The sequence below is a fragment of the Babylonia areolata genome, chromosome 27 (assembly GCF_041734735.1).
Source record: "Babylonia areolata isolate BAREFJ2019XMU chromosome 27, ASM4173473v1, whole genome shotgun sequence".
Taxonomy (NCBI): domain Eukaryota; kingdom Metazoa; phylum Mollusca; class Gastropoda; order Neogastropoda; family Buccinidae; genus Babylonia; species Babylonia areolata.
Window position 1 is genome coordinate 37,820,641 of NC_134902.1, and position 24,151 is coordinate 37,844,791.

Below are 24,151 nucleotides of genomic sequence, written 5' to 3' on the forward strand. Positions count from 1 at the left end.
CCCTTTCTGCATTCATACGCGAACACTTAATGGGGACGCTGTGGCAGAATTGGTTGACCTAAGAGGCAAAAGAAACTGGGTTTCAAATGTACGAATATGTATGGACTTGGATTTAGGTGTGCATGGGGTTGTCAAGTAGGTGATGAATGTACAAATTTCGCCAAAGATTATTAGACTGTAGGAGGCAAGAGTGGCAATGTTTAATTATACAGTAAAACAACTCATTTAATAATACAAAATAAATTTACACATTATGGCGTACTTTAAATCTTTTGGCGTACTTTAACTAGATTGAGATTTGCTTTTTCTGACCTAGACGTACACAGATATCGTTATAGAACGGTAAATAATTCAGAATCATTATGCCCTCTGTGCGAGGAATCCAGAGAGGAGGAAGTTAATAATTATTTTGTTTTGAAATGTCCTGCCCTTTTTGACTTTCGAGGTGAATTCATTCCAAAGAATTGTACATATCTATGTTTTTTTCGAATGTTCATTGATGTTATCGATTGATGAAGATACTGTGTGCAGTCTTAGATTTTATCTATATAGAGTACTTCACCTGTTTTTTTATCTATATAGAGTACTTCAACAGTCTTAGTTTTTATCTATTATAGAGTACTTCAACAGTCTTAGTTTTTATCTATTATAGAGGACTTCAACAGTCTTAGTTTTTATCTATTATAGAGTACTTCAACAGTCGTAGTTTTTATCTATACAGAGTACTTCAACTGAGAGAGACGCTTGTTGTGATTCTTGGTTATGCCTTTTGTGTTTACATTGTAAAAGTCACACATGTTAAACTCTCTCATTCCCTCCTTTTGATTTGGGGCTATGGCATTAAATGAATAAACAGTCTGAATCTCTCTCTCTCTCTCTCTCTCTCTCTCTCTCTCTCTCTCTCTCCATTCTCTCTCACTCTCATCACTCCCCCCCTCTCTCTCCATGTCTGATGAATTGCACCCTCGCGTCCCACTGGACAGCTACCGCCCGCCCAAGCTGGGCAGCCCCCAGCCAGTTAGGTGCTGCCCCGCCACGACCTGCCTTCTTCTATGGGTGTATGAAGATAAGGAGAATATCCGACAAGCAGGTCGTTAATTTTCGCACCAGGCAAAAAGAAAACTTCAAGAAACGGATCAACAATGAAACTGGCCTGTTGGAATGTCCGGACAATGATGCCTACTGTTATCTCCCCATCCAAGATTCTCTCTCTCTTTCTCTCTCTCTCTCTCTGTGTATATATATAAATATATATATATATATATATATATATATATATACATGTGTGTATATATATATATATTCACATGCATACATAGATACATATATTTTGATTTTGCTGCCAGGTTAAAACTTATAACTATTACAGCTTCAGTTTTTCAATGCCAAAATCATTCCAGCCCAGAACCAGCTGCACACACATGCTTACAGTGTTGATACACTCACCATCACGTTTGTGTATGCAGGCCATCTTAGTGCAGGCAGCCTTGTTGTCGCCCAGACAGCGACAGGTGTTGCAGTCATCCTTGTAGCTCTCCCCAACGTTGTATTCCACACCCTGGTACACACAGCCCTTTGTGGTGGCTGTGTCAACAGTTGGGAACAGAGCAATAGAACGTGATCACAAAAAGAGCTGAATCGGTTACAAGCTCTGAGAACATCTATCCAGAAGACATTTGTTACAACCAGAAAACAGTGAAGCTTAATATATCATCCACTGACTGGCAGTCAGAACAATCAGAACCACAGAAAGGCACAGGTTTACAGGAAACGTCCCTTTCTTTATTCTTCTGTGTACGCTAGATGCTGTTGCAGAATCAGTTGAACGTTGGACTTCTGATGTAGTGTTCACCAGTGATCAGAGTTGGAGGACCTGTTTTTGCATGCTGTCAGGGAGGGCACCTTACTCCGAATTAGCTCACTCCACCGAGGTGTGATTGGCTACCTCAGTTTGTCTGGGAAGATTTAAACGGCGGAAGGAGTGTGTTGGGCCCCACCTTACAATGCTGGGCCATAGACACGGTAACTATAAATTCACTGCCCCTATGGCTATAAAAGGCTACTAGACCTTTTATTAGTTTTAACCGTCACAGATACCGGTGGTGTTGCCTTTTGGAAAACAGTCTCCACTGTTATTTATTTCGTTCGTTTCATTGTTTTGTTACTCTTCTGTCTTTAGCTATTTCTGTGGGACCCTTCTTTCTCTCTTCATGCCTGACCAGTTCAGTCACTTATACATTGTATGTTTGTGAGCGTGGTATACTTAAAAAACACTTTAGCAAATTCATTTTCTCTGGAAATACTTTCCATACACTAAAGTTAACTTTAAAACATGAAAGCATTATTTCTGATCATTCTGATAAAATAACAACACACTTTTGGGAAGGGTACAAAATATTGTAAAGAGGCTATGTTATTATCACAAACTTAACACGACATCTGACGGTAAAGGTATCGAACTCTGACTTTCTTTTAAGCAAGAAGAAAGAGGAGTGGCAACGTGCTGTCCCTGAGGAGAGCGGCACAGCCTGATTTTCACACCGAGAAATTTGTTGTGACAAAAAGCAGTACAATACAGTGCTATACAATGCAATACAGTATGATACAATGCAATACAACACGATATGCTATGGTACGATAAAACACAACGCAACACAACACAATACAAACTACAACAGCAGCTGCAACAACATTCATCACCCGAGGATACCATGCACACTGTAGCAGAGACATAACCAACACACATCATCATGGTGATAACTAACCTGCCGTAGCAGCGGCCAGAAGACAGAAGGCAACCAAGACCAGGGCCAGATACTTCATGATGTCTGCTGTGCTGTCCAAAGTCCTTTGGTGAACAGAGACTGACAATGACCGTTTATATACCTTTGGCTCCCATTCGTGAACGGAGATAACGATGGAAGTGATAAATGCTTGCGTCACCTGTAACAGATCTCGTGTCAACATCGTGCAGGCGTTTGCTTGATTTATGTAATTCTTTATTAATATCTTCACCCGTTCCACTTCTCTGTCTCTGTCTGTACCGGTTGTATTTCTTGTTTCGTGTTACATCACTTTACATCTGCTACTGTTTGCTGTCATTTGTTTTGATTAATATTCTTTGTACACTGCCCTCCCCTCCTCCTCACCTCCACCTCACTCCCATTTCTTTCTTTCTACAAGTTTTGCGCACTTGATATATGTGATTGTTTGTTGATGATATCATACCTCCCATCAAACACCTTGTTCTTCACTGATATGTTCCCCCGCTACGTCGCTCTCTCTCGACCGAATTTGTACGTTTGATATATGCAGTTCTTTATCAATGATACATGTTCTCTCTCACGTTTAATTAGTTATCAGATCCCAACACCCTCGTCTTTCTCTGTCTCTCTGTCTCTTTCACTTCTTCTCATGCTTGATTCATGTATTTCTTTACAGTTATATTAACTCTCCCATTCTCTGTATCTTTTCCCATCTTCCTCTCTCTCTCTCTCCCTCTCTCTCTCTCTCTGTCTCTCTCTCTCTCTCTTCGCTGTCTGTCTGTCTGTCTGTCTGTCTCATTCTCTCTGTTTCCTTTTCCTTCACCATTTTGCATGTTTCAATTATTTATTTCTTTGATAATGATAATGATGATGTTGATAATAATAATAATAATATTAATACTTGTATCAATGTTAGCTCAAGAGTACTGTACCTGTTCTGCAAGGTTTTATTAAAAGGTACACACGCGCGCATGTATAACACATATGCAACAAACATGCAGTTTCACATATATGAATGCACAAACAAACACACATAAACGTACACGAGCCCCGACACACACACACACCAAATTACCCTGCACCCCCCCCCCCCCCCACACACACACACACACACTCATTCTTAGGCTACGTACGTATCGCAGCTTCCACGACACACACACACACACACACACACACACACACACACACACACACATTTTCTAAAAATATAAAATGTATATGCGGTAAGCAAATAACTGTAAGTCATCTACTCATTCGTTGTCCGAGCATAAGACAGTTAATTCCAAAAGATGTAGTTGATGACTTTTCTTCCAATATTTCATTAGCCACTGAAAAGATTTTGAATGATTATTCATTGTTTAGAATGTTTTCGGAAATTTTAAACTCCAGTCCAGTTGGTATCCTCCTTTGATGTATTATAATTAATGTTGTTATTTATATTTACATTGTTGTAGGTTAATACTTGTTGATATGCATATACATATTCACCTTCCCATGACACTTCATTCAATACACACCACAGTCTCTTTAGACCTTTTCTTATTATATACTTTTCCTCTGATACATAACATGAATACATTTTTACACTAACATTCACATGCATTCCCTTTCCTTTATTCACTTCTTTACTCCTTTCCGTCGAAAAACACTTAAAGTGAATAGATGTTAAACTGAAGATAAAACACACACACACACACACACACACACACACACACACACAAATGGCGTTAGCGAAGACATCGACACTGATGACGGCAATCCTAAGACAGTTATTTTCGGCATCACCGGGGTCATATTTAACTGTAACATTACGTAGGTATATGTATCAGCCTATCCTGTTTATCAGTATTTTGTTTGATGTCTAAAATTTTAACTTGGGGAATATACGATTGACAATGGTGTTGACAAGAGACCAGGACACCAGTGAAAACTGAATGTGCATTATTGAATTGGCTTCAAGACATTGGTGTGTTGACAGGACAGAACAACTTCACAGACTGCCATGAGCTTACAGCTGGGCCAAACAGCAAATTGAGAGCTGTATGATCAGTGGTTTCTCCGCGGCAATGGAAAGCCATTTACAGCTTTATCGTTTGTGAAGGACTATGAATCAAATTTGGAGGCAAGAAGAGCGCTGGCTCTTAGTGCTGCCAACGCCGACTGTCCTGAAAAAGAACAAGAGAGGCAAGGCCTTCAAGACTCACTTGTGATAAATTAAGTCCCCTAGCATTAATTACAGAGTAATTTCCCTTTTTTTCTTACTGCACCAAAACGTTTGCAAAATAAATAAAAATTCCATGCTTAGCAAAAGAAGTTCCTGTTTGAACAAAAAATGATAATAATGACTCTTCTTGTTGTTGTGTCAGAATAAGAGGTCAAAGTGCCAAGTTTAGAGAATACAAAAAATATAAATATAACAGTAAATGCAGTTTGCATATAATTAGACTTCTTTTTTTTATTTTTTGTGCCCATCCCAGAGGTGCAATATTGTTTTAAACAAGATGACTGGAAAGAACTGAATTTTTCCTATTTTTTATGCCAAATTTGGTGTCAACTGACAAAGTATTTGCAGAGAAAATGTCAATGTTAAAGTTTACCACGGACACACACACACACACACACACACACACACACACACAGACAACCGAACACCGGGTTAAAACATAGACTCACTTTGTTTACACAAGTGAGTCAAAAAACCCTTGGCCGAGAGAATGGCGATGTAACTTGGGCAAGACACTCTTCACATTAATCAAACCAGGGGGTTGGTGTGCATACTTTCGGAAGGGAAATAGCTGGCTGGGGCCCAGTTGGAAACATCAGCAGTGCTCAAATCCTTCAGTCACAACATAAGTAGGACTGTTGTGGTGACGGAACAACCTGACATACGTCATGATGACCCTGGCACACGTTGTGTGTGTGTGTGTGTGTGTGTGTGCTTCCGTGCATGTGTGTATGACTATGCATGTGTGTGGGCGTTTGTGCATGTGTGTGTGTGCATGTGTGTGTGTGTTATGATGTACGTGCAACATGATTTTTTTTTTAATTCATTTTGTTTATTTAGCGTTATTGTTTGTTTAACCTAGTTTTATACTTTGGGGTTTTATCTACATGTCTTTTAACGCGACATGATACGTTCAGATGGTTGAAAAAAAACAACAACAACAAAGAGATAGGTATAATCAATCATAAATTAACGGGTTGATGAAGAATTTACAGGGATATTGGGTGCTGTTTTCCGCTGTGATCAAAACCAGAATTAGCCAGTGACCTATTTGATTTATGAAAGCATAAGCCCTGTGATATTCAATCTGTCAACAAAATACACACACACCAAGCTTCTGCAGTAATCAGGTGTGGTTTTGTGTGGCACGCTTTGGCCAAATGAAATTACCAGCTTCGGTGTTCTAATTTGACGGATCACATTTGTGATTAATCTGCTCAATAGTCCCTGATTAACACATTAATACATCCATTACTAGCATGATGATTTTACCAGATGGAAGGAACGAGTAAACAAAACTATTCCACGGTCTCATGAAGCTCCAGGTTTTAATTTCTTTGGGGTTAATGGAGAAAAAATTAGGACAATATCGTATGCCAAGAAATTCGGACGAGAAAAATTTCCAGTGGTTTGCGGGTCACAGTTATTGTCAGATTATGAAAATTCGGTGAGTATGGTTCTGTCGTGGTGACTAATAGAAATAAAAGCGACCAGCTCAAGCACAGAATGGCATTCTACATTTATTTTGCCCAGGTCTTGCAGCTCTCTCAATGCCAGCACATGCTGCAGATACCAAGACCGAAGGAGCCGCTGATAAGGTAATAGTTCTTCTTCTTCTTCTTCTTCTTCTCTTTCATCATCATCATTATCATCATCTTCTTCTTCTCTTCTTCTTCTTTCTCCACTGCTACGACTACCACTATTCCTACTACTACTACTACTGCTGCTGCTGCTGCTGCTGCTGTTACTACTAGTAAGCAAGCAAAAGCTGAAATCGGAACAGCCTGTTTTTAAAACAGTATAATTTAAATTAAAAAAAAATATATATATATATATATATATATATATATATATATAAGTACTGCGCCTGCCCGATAGACCTTGCAGGATTGTTTTGAATGTACAGACTGGAGTGTTCCCAAGGACTTTGTCAAATTACTTAAACAATTATACTAAGATAGTGAAGGATTACACTGGTTTTCGTGAGTGTATGTGAGTATACCAGAAAAAAAAAACATCAAAATATTTGCATACGATAAAACGTGGTGTAATTGAACTTTTACGCAAACGTTTAAGGAAAAAAGAGAGAACTTCTTGTGAATCAAACGAGAAAACAGTTCACACTCAAGCAAAAAGGAAAGTTGAAAAATGCAGTGAGAAACAACGTTATGTAGGATAAAATCTAAAAGAAGATTTGTTCGCAAACAACTCTAGGAATGTGTGGACTGGTCTGCAGAACATCACAGACTACAAAATAGCATACCAGTCTGTCGAAAACATTGACAGAACTCTACCAGACAAGCTAAATTCATTTTACTCCAGATTTGACAACCGTTGTTCAATGCTGACGTGGTTACACCTAACACGTCATTCCCTCCCCTTTTCACAGTTTTACAGAATGAAGTCAGCCACCACTTCAGTGGTATGAAAATGAGAAACACTGCTGTCTCCGGTGACTTCTCTATGAAAATGAGAAACACTGCTGTCTCCGGTGACTTCTCTATGAAAATGAGAAACACTGCTGTCTCTGGTGTCTTCTCTATGAAAATGAGAAACACTGCTGTCTCTGGTGACTTCTCTATGAAAATGAGAAACACTGTTGTCTCTGGTGACTTCTCTATGAAAATGAGAAACACTGTTGTCTCTGGTGACTTCTCTATGAAAATGAGAAACACTGTTGTCTCTGGTGTCTTCTCTATGAAAATGAGAAACACTGTTGTCTCTGGTGACTTCTCTATGAAAATGAGAAACACTGTTGTCTCTGGTGACTTCTGTATGAAAATGAGAAACACTGCTGTCTCTGGTGACTTCTGTATGAAAATGAGAAACACTGCTGTCTCTGGTGACTTCTCTATGAAAATGAGAAACACTGTTGTCTCTGGTGACTTCTCTATGAAAATGAGAAACACTGTTGTCTCTGGTGACTTCTCTATGAAAATGAGAGACACTGTTGTCTCTGGTGACTTCTCTATGAAAATGAGAAACACTGTTGTCTCTGGTGTCTTCTCTATGAAAATGAGAAACACTGTTGTCTCTGGTGACTTCTCTATGAAAATGAGAAACACTGTTGTCTCTGGTGTCTTCTCTATGAAAATGAGAAACACTGTTGTCTCTGGTGTCTTCTCACCAGGCCTTTTGAGGAAGTGTGTAGTCCGACTGTCTTGTGTGCAACTGACGTCCTTAACATGTCCTTTCAGTCATACATGGTGTCACACTGCTCGTCCTTAACATGTCCTTTCAGTCATACATGGTGTCACACTGCTCGTCCTTAACATGTCCTTTCAGTCATACATGGTGTCACACTGCTGGTCCTTAACATGTCCTTTATGTCATACATGGTGTCACACTGTTCGTCCTTAACATGTCCTTTCTGTCATACATGGTGTCACACTGCTTGTCCTTAACATGTCCTTTCAGTCATACATGGTGTCACACTGCTCGTCCTTAACATGTCCTTTCTGTCATACATGGTGTCACACTGCTCGTCCTTAACATGTCCTTTCTGTCATACATGGTGTCACACTGCTCGTCCTTAACATGTCCTTTCTGTCATACATGGTGTCACACTTCTTGTCCTTAACATGTCCTTTCTGTCATACATGGTGTCACACTGCTTGTCCTTAACATGTCCTTTCTGTCATACATGGTGTCACACTGCTCGTCCTTAACATGTCCTTTCTGTCATACATGGTGTCACACTTCTTGTCCTTAACATGTCCTTTCAGTCATACATGGTGTCACACTGCTTTATGAAACCAACACTCATTCCTGTTCCAAAGGAAGCACAGCCTGTTTCAATGATGATCGTTCTGTGTCTGGACATCAGTCGTCAAGAAAACATCCGAGCGCTTAATTCTGCAGTGTCTGAAAACCTTTATTCTTCCATTTTCTTACCTTTTTCAGTTCGCCTGCTAGGATTTTTCTTTTGACTACAGCTTTGCATTCAACACTGAAGAGGTAGATTCACAAAAAGTTCTGGATGTCTACTGACAAAGATCTGGACCAACCAGGAAAACGTCTCTCTAGCAATATACTTCAATTAGCAAGATTTTCTTTTAAACGATCCTCGACACCCATTCACGACAGCTTTTTCTCTGCGCACATGTTACGCCAATCATTGGTTATGTGTCAACTTTCTAGGACTATGGCAATACGAACTTTGAAAAACATATTCACTGTATGTATAGAAGAGCGTTAAAATTAGTATTGTTGGAATTGAACTCCCTGACCCCCCAAAAGTTTATAAACAACTTGATAGATTATTTCTTCAAGGCAGGCTGCTCTTCAACTGGGCTGTCTGTATGTATAATGTTATACATGGAAATGCCCCGAAAAAGTGTACAGAAACCTTTCTTTTAGAACTATTGACCACAGACGCAGCATATATGAAATTATATATGACCTAGACTATGAAATTACCTGTACAAATCCAATTTCCTGTACTCTTGTGGAAATTTATGTTATGACCTGCCTCTCAATTAAAAAGTATATGGAATAAAAACGTATACTTCTAGATAAAATGAATCGAAAAGCATCTCATTAACTGTCCAATAGAGGAAGACTTGTACTAGTCTATGTCTATTAGTTTAACAATTCATTTATTTATTTGTAAAATGTTTTGTATAAACTTTCATTGGCAATTTATTTGTGTAATATTAGGGAATAATTATGTCCGTGGGAAATGGGGTGGCTTTGATGCATTCGAGTATGTGTGTTTGTATGCATGAGCGTGAAACAGAAATGTTAGTGTGTACTTCATTATCAAACTGTTCTTGTGACCTGTCTGAAATTTCAACAATAAAAAAAATCTTCCTCTCCTTTTCAGAAAATTAAAATGTGTGCGGGTATCTTTCATGTTGATTTCAGATCGGACCTTTTCCAGAAAACGGATCGAGTGAGGAGCTATTCCTTCCAACTGTGGAGGATTTATTGGCTTTGAAACAGGCCCAAAGAAAGCAGGTCAGTGCTCCCAACCTTGGCGTTCACCATGTGGGCGGTTTGGATTCTGTCAGTCACCAGCTCTGCCCTGCTGCTGTTGAACGTCCCTCCCGCCAACATCAAAGCCATTTCTTCGGCCTTCACCTTGGCCTCTGATTCACCTCCAGATGCCAGGCCCAAGAAAGTCGACGATGCTGGTTCTGTAAACCTGCTGTCATCACCACCAACCTGGCTACGTGTGGAAGGTACCCAGGAAAATCTGGAAATCGGTAGCTCACTAACAATGACAAATGACACGGACGTAGCCAAAAAGGGTGAAGTGAATCTGGCAAGTGAAGAGACTGTCAAAACTCCAGTTCAGGATAAAGGCAGAACCATAGTTCAGGATAAAGGCGAAACCACAGTTCAGCTGGCACAAGATAACCAGATCACCAACGGGAAAATCGACACCATGAACGTGACGAGCAAGAACAAGGATGGCAAAGTCATGAGGGAAAGTCAAGAGGGAGTGGAGCGTGACGTTACCGGAAGTATAGTGGAGGAAGGTGGAGAAATACCAGTACGATCCAGCCGTGCTCAAGACTTCGGAGTCTCCTCCTCTTCTGTGGCAAAGGGGCCCGCTGGTTGTGATTCCCTCACCATGACGTCTCATACAGCAGCAGGCAGCACCAGTCCTGCTCTCCACATGACTGGATCTGCTCAAAGTCTGTCGACCGGAAACATCACCAGGAAAACATCGTCAGAGACTCAAGCAAATCTCCCTACTTGCTTCGGTGAGCAGGCGGCACTGATGGAGAATTTTTGCCATGGAGATCTCTGGTCTTGTGAAGGAAGATGCGGCGAATTCAGAAACACGCCTTGTTCATGTGAACCCAACTGCGTCGTTTACAGAACATGTTGTTCCGACTTTACCCGTGTTTGTTTCAGCACGGGTTGCCGTAAATTGGGAAAAGGGCACAGTCAGTTGACTTGGACAAGTCTGATTGGTTCTAGGCCAACTCAGACAGGGATTCGGATACCCGTTGCAATAGGCACCAGATCGGGAGAGTTAGTGCAAGGTACAAAAACTGCCGAGTCTGAAAAAAGCTCAGACATGCAGATTCCTTCTGCCTTTCCTTCACTTTACCGTCCCCTATCCCGTGACCCTGACTGGACAACTCTGCCACCTAGCTCCCCTGCTCCATCCGCGTTGCCCACAACTGTGGAGAGAAGGGAAGACTCTGGGCCTTCAGAATGGGCTTCCGCCACTTTCTCTCCCCCGGTGTCCACCACTGAGGGTGGACAGGATGTTGAGGACGAGGTTCCCACAGCCCGTTGTAACCACGACACACAGGTCAGGCTGATTGACTACTGCCCGCAAAGTACCGACCCCAGAGACCCCAAAATAAGTCGGTGTGCTGGCCAGAATCCCCGACATTTTGGGGACATCATTCCAGTGACAGATGTTCATGTAGGTCTTCATTTCAGAAACTGGCATTGTCACTTTTGTTGGTCGTCTTATTTAAGCAAGATAGACAAAGAAAATAAGAAATGTCGTGGAATAGATGTTGAAATTGGCGCTGTCTATGGTACAGTTCAGTGGAAAGCACAAGTGTTCATGTCCTCTGTCAGACCCCACAATGGCAGTTTCTTCGCACAGCTAATGGCCTTCATGGTGGAAAACACCACAGCTATAAAATGGGAGTCACCAGAGGGCTTTCTCCATCACACGTGCAGCCCGCGTGCTGTGCATGCATGTCCTCTTACATGCAGAGTTAACGCCAGTGGTGTTGACAAGGAATTATCAGAACTTTGCGGACAATCATTCTCCTTCGTTCAAGTGAAAGACAAGGTGTATAACAATAAATACTGCGCTCTGTGTGAAGAAGCAGAACATATTGTTCAGTTGCAAATCAGTCCCAACGGTGAAGACGTCTCCAGAGAGGTAGCATCCAGTTTCCTGGAAAGTCTTCAGTGCCAGGAACCACCGCCTGATCATGACTTACTGCGACAAACAACACTGCAGTTTGATAACCCATTCACCATGCAGTGGGATAAAAAAGAAATGGCTTGGTTCTTTAACAAAAATGAAAACGAGTCACACACAGAGCCAGTCATTGGTCAGACATCATGGTCAAGAATGAAGTGTGATACCTACCGTTGCACACCAGTGGCCTGTGCTCCCTACATCTGGGAGCACAGAGGGGAGTGTTTTGCTGACACCATCGCTGTCACCACTGCACTGTCTGTCTGTCTGAAGCCCTCTTCTAACCACACGGCCTGCAGCACTGAAGGGTCACAGCTTCACGTGGATCAAAACGACTTCTTGCCACTTGTTCAGAGTCTGGCCATGGACACTCTGTTCATCAACACTCCTGTCCTTCAGGGTCTTGGAACCAGTGACGTCCAGGTCGACGTTCAGATCTTGCAGAACAAAACTGTCCTGGCTGTTTGGTCCCCCCTTCATCTACAGTACGATCTGGAAGATCCTGAATTCACTCCGGACATCGACAGCATTGTTTCTGTCTTGAAGGACAAACTGCAGCAAGCGGGGACATCCGCGATGGTAGACGCGTGCTTGTATCATTCCAAGCACAAGCAAACTGCAGAATACCTTGCTGCCAGGGAACCAGTGGTGTGCAGATCCAGTGAGAGTCTCCTGCCTGGGAAGAACCAATCCGGCGGCAGTCGCTTCAGGCTTTGGCCACCCGTGTTGTCTCTGCTCATTTCTATGGTGGCTATGCTAGTTGAATAGTAGAGTTCATACACATGTAATCATTGTGGTTTCTGGTGACGCTGGTTTGTTGTTTTGAGGACAGTCGTAGTGGTGTCCATTTACTATACCATTGAAGACAGGGTATATATGTATGGTTTGTTGTTTTTAATTAAAAAGCTACAAAACTTGTTTATGCTTTTCGTATATGATGTGTGTGTCATACATTTTCATTTTCGTTTATAGGAACGTGTGTATATATATATTTCTACTTTGGCATGTATCTACTGTTGTTTTCTTAACGCTAAACTACTTCTAATCTTGCAGTCGTTATTAGACACTCACTCATTTAGTTGTTTGTGTTGTATTTAATGTCGTCGTCGTCGTCAATGTCGACATTGATGGACTGGCTGGAAAAGAAGAAGAACTGGCAAGCCTGGTCAAACATCTAGACAAAGCCTCCACATCGTATGGAATGCAAATCAGTGCGGAGAAAACCAAACTGATGACTAACAACACCAACGGCATCAGCATTGACATCAAAGTCAACGACGAAAAGCTTAAAACAGTCCACAGCTTCAAATATCTGGGAGCAATCGTGTCAGATGAAGGATCTAAACCAGAAGTACTCTCGAGAATTGCCCAAACAACAACGGCACTCAACAAGCTGAACACCATCTGGAACAACAAAAACATCGCTCTCAGCTCAAAAATCAGACTGATGCGTTCCCTGGTTATATCAATATTGCTCTACGCCTGCGAGACTTGGACCCTGACTGCAGACATCGAGAGAAGAATCCAAGCTGTCGAGATGAGATGCTTTCGTAGACTACTTGGCATCTCCTACAGAGACCACATCACTAACACGGAAGTGAAGAACAGAATCCAGCAAAGTATTGGACCCTACGAAGACCTTCTGTCCATAGTGAAAAAACGCAAACTTAGATGGTATGGACACATCTCCCGATCATCTGGTCTTGCCAAAACGTTCCTGCAAGGCACCGTACAAGGAGGCAGAAGGAGAGGACGGCAGAAGAAGAGATGGGAAGACAACATCCGGGGGTGGACAGGCTTGACGCTCGGTGACGCCCTGAGGAAATCAGAAAACCGTGAAGAGTGGAGAGGAGTGGTGGCCAGGTCAGCAGCGGTGCCCCAACGGTCTGAACCCAGACTACGGGAGAGGTGAAGGTGAAGGTTGTATTTAAGTCCAAATTGTAATAGTGTTTTTCTTCTTCTTGTAACTCGTCCTCATGTGCTATTTCATGACAACTCGTTTCGTGATAGATGATAACACTATCAGTAGTAAAAAGAAGTGACTGTTATGAATTGGAGGGAGTCTCAGCCAATGTCCAGTTAGGGCAAAGTTCTTTTTCTTATCGTTTCCAAGAGTCTTCTGGTCATGGGAAATGCCCTACTACCGTGTGGGTATACTTGGGAAAGTCTATGGCTGAGGGAGTGAAGCTCGATAACACCTGGAGTGGAGTCTCTGAGGCGGCTTGGTGATGAACCCCATCACTTTTCCGACAGCTCCTGCAGTTCAGTGGTGGTCAGGACGTGTTGCTCCGTTTCCCTCCTGGCTTCAGGGGCTGAGCCGAGAGTGGGGTCATGGTGCTGGGACAACACACGGTTTCCATTCACCCTTTCACCTTTTCTTTATCGCCCAGGATTCAGCAGTGTTCTCCATTCTTCTTCAGACTCACTGACATATTCATTGTTCGCGATGGATTTCTATGATATATCCAGTATCAGACAATCTTTACCAACGAATAAAAGGACTTCTTTCACACACTTAACCTGGACAAAGTGTCGCATTGTCTGGTCTGATCTATCCTCAACATAGTTATGGAGAAGAAGACACAACGTAAAAGCGTTTGTGCGGGTGGTTGTTTCGTTCGGGTCCTATCCTCAGGTGGAAGTTAGTGACCTGCTGTTGTCTGGACGCTCGGTGGTGGTCATCTTGTGGCTGGTTTGAAGTGAGATTTAATGATGGTCTTCACCTTCGATTACGTTCGGTAGGGGTCAGAGCCGGGGTCTGTTCATATGGATTTCCAGGCAGAAACACACAGGCTTTGACACACAACCGACACACCTGGAGGAATCTGGTGAACAGTCCTTCTGTGAAGCGTTCCAGTGTCCCTTCACAGAGTTGAGGGAGAAGACGGAGATGAAACGAGGACAGAGTACCTGAGAGGCGCTATGACCAAACTGGATCAAAGGTCGAGGCCCTCTCTCGGAATGGTGTCGTATCCTTGTGGAAAGTATTTAACTTCGATTTTCCTCACTCTACCCAGTGTTGAAGTGTGTGTACCTGACTTCAGTCGGGGAAGGTTAAAGAGGCGGAAGTAGAGGATTTGACCCCGTCTTCTTGTGCCGAGCCCTTGACACAGTGAATATGAATGTTCTGCTTCTTCGGACGTGAAGACTATGGGACCTTTTAAACTTTTGTAGTACTAGGGAAGGTGTGCAGCCCGCTTTCGTGGTGGACGGACTTTTCGTCGCTCGCAGTGCAAAAAGTAGGTCATATGACGACATGCGCAGCCCACCACCGTAACTGCTTTTGTTCGGACAACTTTTCGGCAGGGTTTATAAACGGATCGAATACGTAATGGCAGATATATGACAAGAAAGACGCTCAAAGGAAACATAATAGACTTAAGCAAATAACTGGTGTAATCATAAAACCAATTATACCTTGTAAACTTGCAAAATTTGTCACCGAAAATGTTCAAAATCCTTTCGTCAGAACAGCTATTTCCACGAAATTTTATCCTTTCGGTGACCTGGAAAAAAAGGAAAAGGAGACGCACATGCACAAGCATTTCTCACGAAAAATAACCAGGGAACCCCGACGAAAATTCGACGAAAGCGGGTCTGCACGCCCGACCTGGCAAGAACCTTGTGCTGTCTACACACGCCATGTGTTTTTCTCGTTGTTGTTTTGCTTTCATGTAATAGTATGTGATTTTGTTTTATGTTATTTTGTATTGTCATTCTTCCCCCCTCCCCCTCCCCCCAAAGAACCTGATCATGTTTCTTAGTGCCGAGGATGCAAGCTTTGCAAATTGTCGTTTAATAAAGACATGTCCGTGGACAGAATATCCCTGTTTCAGTGTTGTGCTGACCAAACAAAGTACAGTGTACCAAAAAAAGATTGTGTATTTTTTGTGAATGTGCGTGTGTTCGTTCGTGCGTGCGCGTGTGTGTTTGCCTCTGTGTGTAAGTGTGAGTGCGTGTGTGTATGCGTGCGTATATGTGTATATGTGTATGTATGTAGTGTACCAAAAATGATTGTGTATTCTTTTATGTGGATGTGCTTGCTTTCGTCCGTGCGTGCGTGTGTGTGTGTGTGTTTGTGTGTGCATGAGTGTGGGTGCGTGTGTGCGTGTCCTCTGTCTCTCAGTATATCTGTCTCTCTCAATCTCTCTAAACACACACACACACACACACACACACACACACACACACACACACACACACACACAAACGCACGCACGTATGCACATATACACATGCGGGAACACACACACGCATATTCACACACACATAATAACACACACACACACACACACACACACACACACACACACACAAACAAACAAACAAACAGAAGCACATACACACACGTGGCATACCAGTTAATCATTGGCGTCAACAATATTGAATGGCAGTCATCACAAAAACGACGTCTTTACACCTCTCTCTACTGAAACCTGGTTATAATTATGATAAAATGAAGCGAAGATTACAGTCTCGCGCAGTTCCAAACCAAATCGATCTACATGACAATATTGTCAACATCATCATCCCCATCTAACATGATAGATACAATACCTTGTGAAAAATTGTCCCCAAATCTGTGGCGTTTCGTGCTCAGTTCTCATGATGCAATTAGTGACAGGCCCTTCTCCACCAAATAATGATAATAATGATAATGATGAAATAAATAAAAAGTAGCGAATTAAGTTACATGCTACTCATCAAAACTTTTTTAAAAAGCTAACCAGTTTCAACAATACTTTTTCTTTCTTTTTTTTAAGAGACACGTTACGTAGTTTGGATGCTTCCAAAAGTGCATAATAGTTTATTTTGATATAGTTTATGTATGTTTTAAGAGATAATTCATTCTTTTTAGATGACGGATGACATGGTGATGTCTCCCTTCTCCTTACAGGCATTTACCTTCCTACATATTTTTATTTCATATTACATGTGTCGAGCTTATTTGCTTGCCTGTTGACTGTTCAATTGATAGAGTTCGAAAATGGTGATTGATAAGTCAGTTCTATGTTTGATAGGTTGACTGGTTGGTTGGTTGATTATTTAGTGATTTGATTATTTATTTGTTTATCTTCCTGTTTCATTTATGTATTTATTTATCATTATCATTATTGATATCATTCCTTTATTTCAGATTTAATAGATTTAATGTGTGTGTGTGTGTGTGTGTGTGTGTGTGTGTGTGTGTGTGTGTGTAACTTGTGGAATCGAAGTCTTTTAAGTGCTTATTTGTATCTTTCTTGTAGCCTCAATGGTGTTTATTTGGAAATAAAAACTTGCCTTGCCTTGCCCCGAGAAAACAGAAATTGAAGACACAGTATGACACTGTTCCAGGCATCCCGTCTCGCCGCAGATCGCCAGCTTTGTCACCACACGACGCCTTCCGGAAGAAACGGTGTGACAAAAGAGAGAAAGAACTGTGGACAAATGCTGACGACTATGTTCGTCAAAAGAAGGATCGTCACCTCCCTGACATAACACTGAGATTACGAACGTCAGTCACTATTCTTTATTTGGACTTTTTCCTCTGGAGACTGCACTGTCTTTGTTCAGCGTCGTTGACGCTGACTCAGCGAAGCTGGAGTGACCTCTCCAGGTGCAGGCCTGGGCTGACTGATATGGAGGACAAGCTGTTGCCCATGTAGCAAGTCCCCCCTCTCCTCGCCTCTAGTTGACCCCAGGGGAAAAGCAGAAGCCAATACGCCTGGCACCAGGAACGACGCAGGACGTGCCGGAAAGAAGTTGGTTACAACTCAAGACCGCCTTAGGGACTCCGACTACGAATTTTCTGTCAGGGTTTACTCCCCTAGCCTTTTCCTGAAGAAGATGTAGCCGCAAGGCAGCGGAGGTTTGAGCTTGGAGTTGTCCTTCCCCTAGACGAACAGCCATCAGCATGATCAGTTATACCATCGAAATGTGCACACACACACACACACACACACACACACACACACACACACACACACACACACAAATGTAAGCAATGCAGTTAAAAGTGATTCCCGCACTGATATCACTCCACTCAGGTTCAGCAGTTAAGAAGTTAAAATCAGGTTGTTCACAGCTGTAATCTTTTCGCTGCAGTAGTCTGTACTTTGTTCATTGCTTAGGTCGGTGAAAGAATGAAAGAAATAAAGACGACAGCTAATCATAAAGCACGACCATTCACGAGCAAGACCTATAAGTATGACAGTGGATGCTTTGTGAACAGAAAGAAAGAAAGACGACAGCTAATAATAATAATAATAATGGATACTTATATAGCACACTATCCAGAAATCTGCTCTAGGTACTTTACAAAAACGCTTTTGTTAACATAAAACATTACATCAATGTTACATACACACACACCTCTTCTTCTTCTTCTCCTCCTCCTGCGTTCACTCGTATGCACACGAGTGGGCTTTTACGTGTATGACCGTTTTTACCCCGCCATGTAGGCAGCCATACTCCGTTTTCGGGGGTGTGCATGCTGGGTATGTTCTTGTTTCCATAACCCACCGAACGCTGACATGGATTACAGGATCTTTAACGTGCGTATTTGATCTTCTGCTTGCATATACACACGAAGGGGGTTCAGGCACTAGCAGGTCTGCACATATGTTGACCTGGGAGATCGTAAAAATCTCCACCCTTTACCCACCAGGCGCCGTCACCGTGATTCGAACCCGGGACCCTCAGATTGACAGTCCAACGCTTTAACCACTCGGCTATTGCGCCCGACACACACACACCAAAATGTGACCACACACACACACACACACACACACACACACACACACACACACACACACACTGCATGCATACATTTTAACATACATGTGTATCTAACAGCTACCCTAACACATACGCACAAATAGGCAGGCAAAAACTTACATATAAACACACGCACACACAATACACATTCATATTCATGCATGTAGTTATGTACACATACATATGTTTACACACATAGTCAAGCACAGCTTACGCAAAGGAAGTGGACCTGCCACAATTGAACTTATTGCTGAGGGAAAAGGTGAGTTTTGAGACGAGATTTAAAAGATGCGAGGGAATCAGAATGACGGAGGTTATCAGGGAGGTTGTTCCACGTCTTTGGCGATTGAAAAGGAAACGATCTGTGTCCATAGGTCTTACTTCTGACGTGAGGTATCCTGAGAAGTCGAGTATCAGAGGAAGAACAGAGCTGGCGAGACGGGGTATAGATATGGAGGAGTTCAGAAAGATACTTGGGGCCAGATCCGTTGGCTGCAGAAAAGGTCAGAGTGGATAGCTTTTAGTCTGTTCGTCAGAAACAGGCAACCAGTGGAGAGACTGAAGGAGAGGAGAAACATGGTCAAATTTAGAAGCTCTGCAAATGAGTCTTGGAGCGTTATTCTGAATTCGTTGGAGTCTTTCTAACAGATACGAGGGTCATTCAATAAATAAGGTGAATTTTTCGGTATAAGGACTTCTAATACAGATAGAAGCTTACTTCTTTTTTTTTTTTTTTTTTTTTTTTTTTTTTTTTTTTGTTTTACTTCTTTTTCACATGGATTTAATTTGTTTTGCAGATTAAAAAAACCTTTGAGAGTTTTGGCGATTAACAAAGATGGCCGACCAAGAAGCATGCTCCAGGATTGAACAGCGGTCAGTTATCAAGTTTTTGGTTGCTGAAGGGTGCAAACCAGTTGAAATTCATAGGAGAATGTCAACTGTGTATGGTGCCACATGTTTCAGCCGAAAAAATGTCTACAAGTGGGCTAAATTGTTTAAAGAAGGACGGAGCAGTGTTGAGGATGAAGACAGGCCTGGAAGGCCTACAGAAGTGAGGTCTCCTGAGGTGATCGAATCAGTCAATGACCTCATTCAGTCTGACAGAAGGGTGACAGTGGATGACATTGCAAGGACTTTGAGCTTATCTGTTGGGACAGCACACAAAATTGTCCATGATGACCTTGGCTACTCGAAGGTCAGCTGCCGGTGGATGCCAAAGATGCTTACTCCAGAGCACAAACAGAGGAGGGTCGAGTTGTCCCAGCAGTGTCTCTGCCGCTATGAGAAGGATGGTGATGAGTTTCTGAAGAAGGTGGTCACATGTGACGAGACATGGGTTTGGCACTATGAGCCTGAGTCCAAACGGCAGTCCATGGAGTGGAAGCACGTAGGCTCTCCAGTGAAGAAGAAGTTCAAGTCCCAGCGGTCCACGAGGAAGGTGATGCTCACCGTTTTTTGGGATATGCAAGGCCCAATCACCATTTCATTCCTTGAGAAAGGAAGCACTGTGAACAGTGCCAACTACTGTGAACTGCTGAGGCAGGTCAAGAAAGACATAAAGAACAAACGCAGGGGTCATCAGTCAGAAGGAGTCATCTTGCATCATGACAACGCAAGGCCTCACACAGCAGCCCGAACGGTGCAGACCATCGACGAGCTGGGCTGGGAACTGCTCCCTCATCCCCCTTACAGCCCAGACCTTGCCCCTTCAGACTTTCACCTGTTTGGTCCCTTGAAAGCGTTCACGAGAGGCACGAAGTTTGAAAGTGACGATGAAGTCAAAAGTGTTGTGAGCGACTGGCTGAGACATCAGTCCAAAGATTTTTACGCTGAGGGAATACGGAAGCTTGTGCACAGATGGGAAAAGTGTGTGACAGTGCTGGGAGACTACGTTGAAAAAAAAAAAAAGGTAAGCTTCTATCTGTATTGGAAGTCCTTATACCGAAAAATTCACCTTATTTATTGAATGACCCTCGTATTTGGGAAGGCCGGCCAAAAGAGAGTTGCAGTAATCCAATCTTGAGAGAACCAGAGAGCATACAAGTGTCTTGGTTGCATCGGTTGAGAGATAGTCGCGGATAGAGCTGATTCTACGCAGTTCCAAATAGGCAACTTTACAGATATTCGAAATGTGCTGTTGGAAGGAAAGAGACTGGTCTAGGGTTACACCAAGACTGCGAACAGGAGAAAGTGAAACTGGTGTGCTATTGATCAGAACAGAGTCAGGAAAGGAAGGATGTTGACGAAACTTCTTTGGACAGGTTATCATAGATTCAGTCTTATCATTATTTAGTTGCAGCTTGTTGAGAGTCATCCAGCCCTTTAGGCCAGCAATGCACTCCTATGTTTCAGTCACCAGTGCATCAAATTCAGCTATGGAAGCGCGACTGATAAAGTTGTGTGTCATCAGCAAAGCTCTCATGCGACATCGCATGATGACTGATGACATCCGACACAGGAGCCGCATACAGCACGAAAAGAACAGGACCTAGGACGGACCCCTGTGGGACACCATATTTTAAGGCAGATACTCTAAAGTATCTACCATTTTCACACACTTTCTGTTTACGATCTGACAGGTAAGACGTGATCCATGCTAGTGCAGTGTCACGAATACCAAAGGAAGTTTTAAGTCTGTTCAAGAGGATAGAGTGGTCGATAGTGTCAAAATCATGTGTGCCCATCATAAAGCACGACCATTCACGAGCAAGACCCATTAGTATGACAGTGGATGCTTTGTGAGCAGAAAGAAAGGCGTCTGCACCGTTTCAGTGGCATTACTCCCACGCCGCTCATTCCCAGTCTCTCATACACGGCCACACCCGGGATCGTCGCAGCCCCAGCGCCGGCAGTCCACAGGTATCCATCAATGTCAGGTCGCCAGGAGGCCACACACCAGAGGAGACTCTGGACTGCTGTTGAGAAACTTCGGTGGTCTTCAGTAGTGCCTGTTTTGATTCAACGTACTTAGCACAGCACCTGCTAAGCCCCCAACTGACAACAATATTGGCTTAGTCGTGAATCCAGGCGGTGTGTCTCCCCCAGAGTGGAGACCACCACCACGTCCCTCCATCAACAGTCCGCCACAAATCTGCCGACACTGAAGACCTTGACAAGAGTCAGCCCGAGCGCTGAAGTGGAGGGGTATCGAAACTGATGTCACCATTAGAGCAAGGCATGAAAGGCAACATAATTTGGGATAAAAAAAAATATATTCTGATGATGAGGAAGGAGAAGGGGATGACGATAATGATGACGACGACGATGCTGCTATGGATGTCCATCTAGGTTTGTGACTATGTGCCAAGGCTGTACTCTACACTTCCTGTCATAATGCTATCCCGGTGTAAACCAGGCCCGAGAGATACAGGCACTTGCAGTGCTGGTCAGGAAATTAGAGCAACACACCCAAAGACGCAGCCTTGAAATGGCTGATACTCGACAGTGTGGTCCAAGTCTTTCCATTAAAGCCCATAGCGCACTCAACTCCGGGTAGGAGCTAGTCGCGGGACGAAAAACCCCACTTCCTCTGGGATTCGAACCCGAGTCCTCCCAGTCGTCAGTCCGCGACGCTGTTCACTTCACCACGGCGGATGGTGGTGTCAGCTGTTTATGAACCACGGCCAAGACTCGTTAGCATAACTGCGGGTGTTTTATGAGCAGAAAGAAAGACGGCAGCTGTCTATATACCGCCCGCAGTTCGATAATGAGCCATTTTTTGAACGGACAAACTGATATTCATCGTAATCACATAACGCACGCAGGAGGTATGATCAAGTTATTAACTGATTTTCGTGACTGGTGTGTTTTACATGCAGATAGAGAGATAGTCAGTCAGATAGTCAGTGCTTTCCTGTGTTGTGTATTTGCTGTATTTTTAAAATATGGTTCAATTTTATAATTTGCCAGGGCGTTCTTGTAAAATTTTAATTTTGATGAACTGTTTTGTTTCTGTTTCCAAAATTTTACATATTCATTTTCAAGCTTCTTGGATATAGCTTACTTTAATTTTTTAACACTAAAAGTGAACTGATTTGTCCAAACATGATCAAATCCAGTGCTAGTTTATACATTTCTTATGAAAAGTAGCCACTGAACATTTTTGTTTGTTTGACGATACATGCATTTATATATTGTGATGTTGTGTATACAAGTGAAGTGTGTGTGTGTGTGTGTGTGTGTGTGTGTGTGTGTGTGTGTGTGTGTGTGTGTGTGTGTGTGTGTGTGTGTGTGTGTGTGTGGCTGTCAGTGTGCGTGAATGGTGCATGTATGATTGCGTGTGAGAGTGATAGCACGCGCGCGTACGTGTGTGTGATTGTGTTTAGTCGTTCATCAATGTTGTTTGTTTTTTTCACGAGGAGTGATAATAGACATCTGGGAGGTGATAAAATTTGTAGACTTTGTATTTTATTGTTTTGTATTGTATAGCAAGAGGGAAAAAAAGAGACAGAGGACCATGAAAAATAGTTGTTTTAACTATCCTACAGAATCTTGCCAGGGTCATACCTTTTATTGCACTGGGTTCTTTTACGTGGGCTAGGTACAAGTCGCTCACGTGAACTCGGTTTATCGTCTGATCCAAATGGCCAGCACCAGGCCCACCACACAGGAGGGGTGTCACCACACTGTGGAGGGGTGGAGGGGTGTCACCACACTGTGGAGGGGTGGAGGGGTGTCACCACACTGTGGAGGGGTGGAGGGGTGTCACCACACTGTGGAGGGGTGGAGGGGTGTCACCACACTGTGGAGGGGTGTCACCACACTGTGGAGGGGTGTCACCACACTGTGGAGGGGCGGAGGGGTTCCAAAACTCCTGGTCTGTTTATGGGACACGAACCCGTACCTACTGGCATTGCCACAAGGCCACCGCCCCACCACCACTTGGCCACGCTCTGCCGTTGTGTCTGGTGCACTTGTCGCTGCTGTCTCTGTCGTGCTTTTCTTCTTCTTTGTTGCAAGGAGGGAAGTTCACACTTGTCCACTTTGAAATGTGTGTGGCTGGGAGTTGAGTGGGTGAGGAATAGTGTGCGGGATGGGTGGTGGTGGGAGAGAGGTCTGTGTGCGTGTATGTGTCTGTACCTCTGTCTGAGTGGGCATCTACGCACGTCATACGCATACGCGCGAGTGCATAAACACAAACACATACACACAGAGAGTACACACGCACATATGCACATCCCAACCTCCTCCCTCCACACACACATACACACAAACACTCATGCGCCCCTCACCAATCCACCCCCTTTAATACATACGTGAATGTCCCCAATATATATATATATATATAGAGAGAGAGAGAGAGAGAGAGAGAGAGAGAGAGATGTGTGTGTGTAGAGAGAGAGAGAGATGAGTGTGTGTGTGGAGAGAGAGAGAGCACGCGCACACGACCATCAGGAATCGCTATGACAACGGAGTCAACAGAAACCAAATCAACGGTAACACTGACCTGGAATTTATTGAACAGAATAACAACAATCGCACATGTATACGACAGCCCAA

At 43.1% G+C, this 24,151-nt stretch overlaps 1 protein-coding gene across 8 annotated transcripts in view; it reads right to left on the reverse strand.

Annotated features, from left to right (window-relative positions):
• Window positions 1-2,898, reverse strand: part of LOC143301505 (uncharacterized) — a 32,941-nt gene extending 30,043 nt beyond the window's left edge. For all 8 annotated transcript variants that reach the window (XM_076615840.1, XM_076615842.1, XM_076615841.1 and 5 more), the window contains exons 1-2: window positions 2,766-2,898; window positions 1,447-1,584 (exon numbers count right to left, since the gene is read on the reverse strand). In XM_076615840.1, coding sequence (XP_076471955.1) covers window positions 1,447-1,584; window positions 2,766-2,823 — 196 coding nt within the window. In that variant the 5' untranslated portion in view covers window positions 2,824-2,898. The remainder of the gene's footprint in view (window positions 1-1,446; window positions 1,585-2,765) is intronic.
• Between the last annotated feature and the right edge of the window lie 21,253 nt (window positions 2,899-24,151).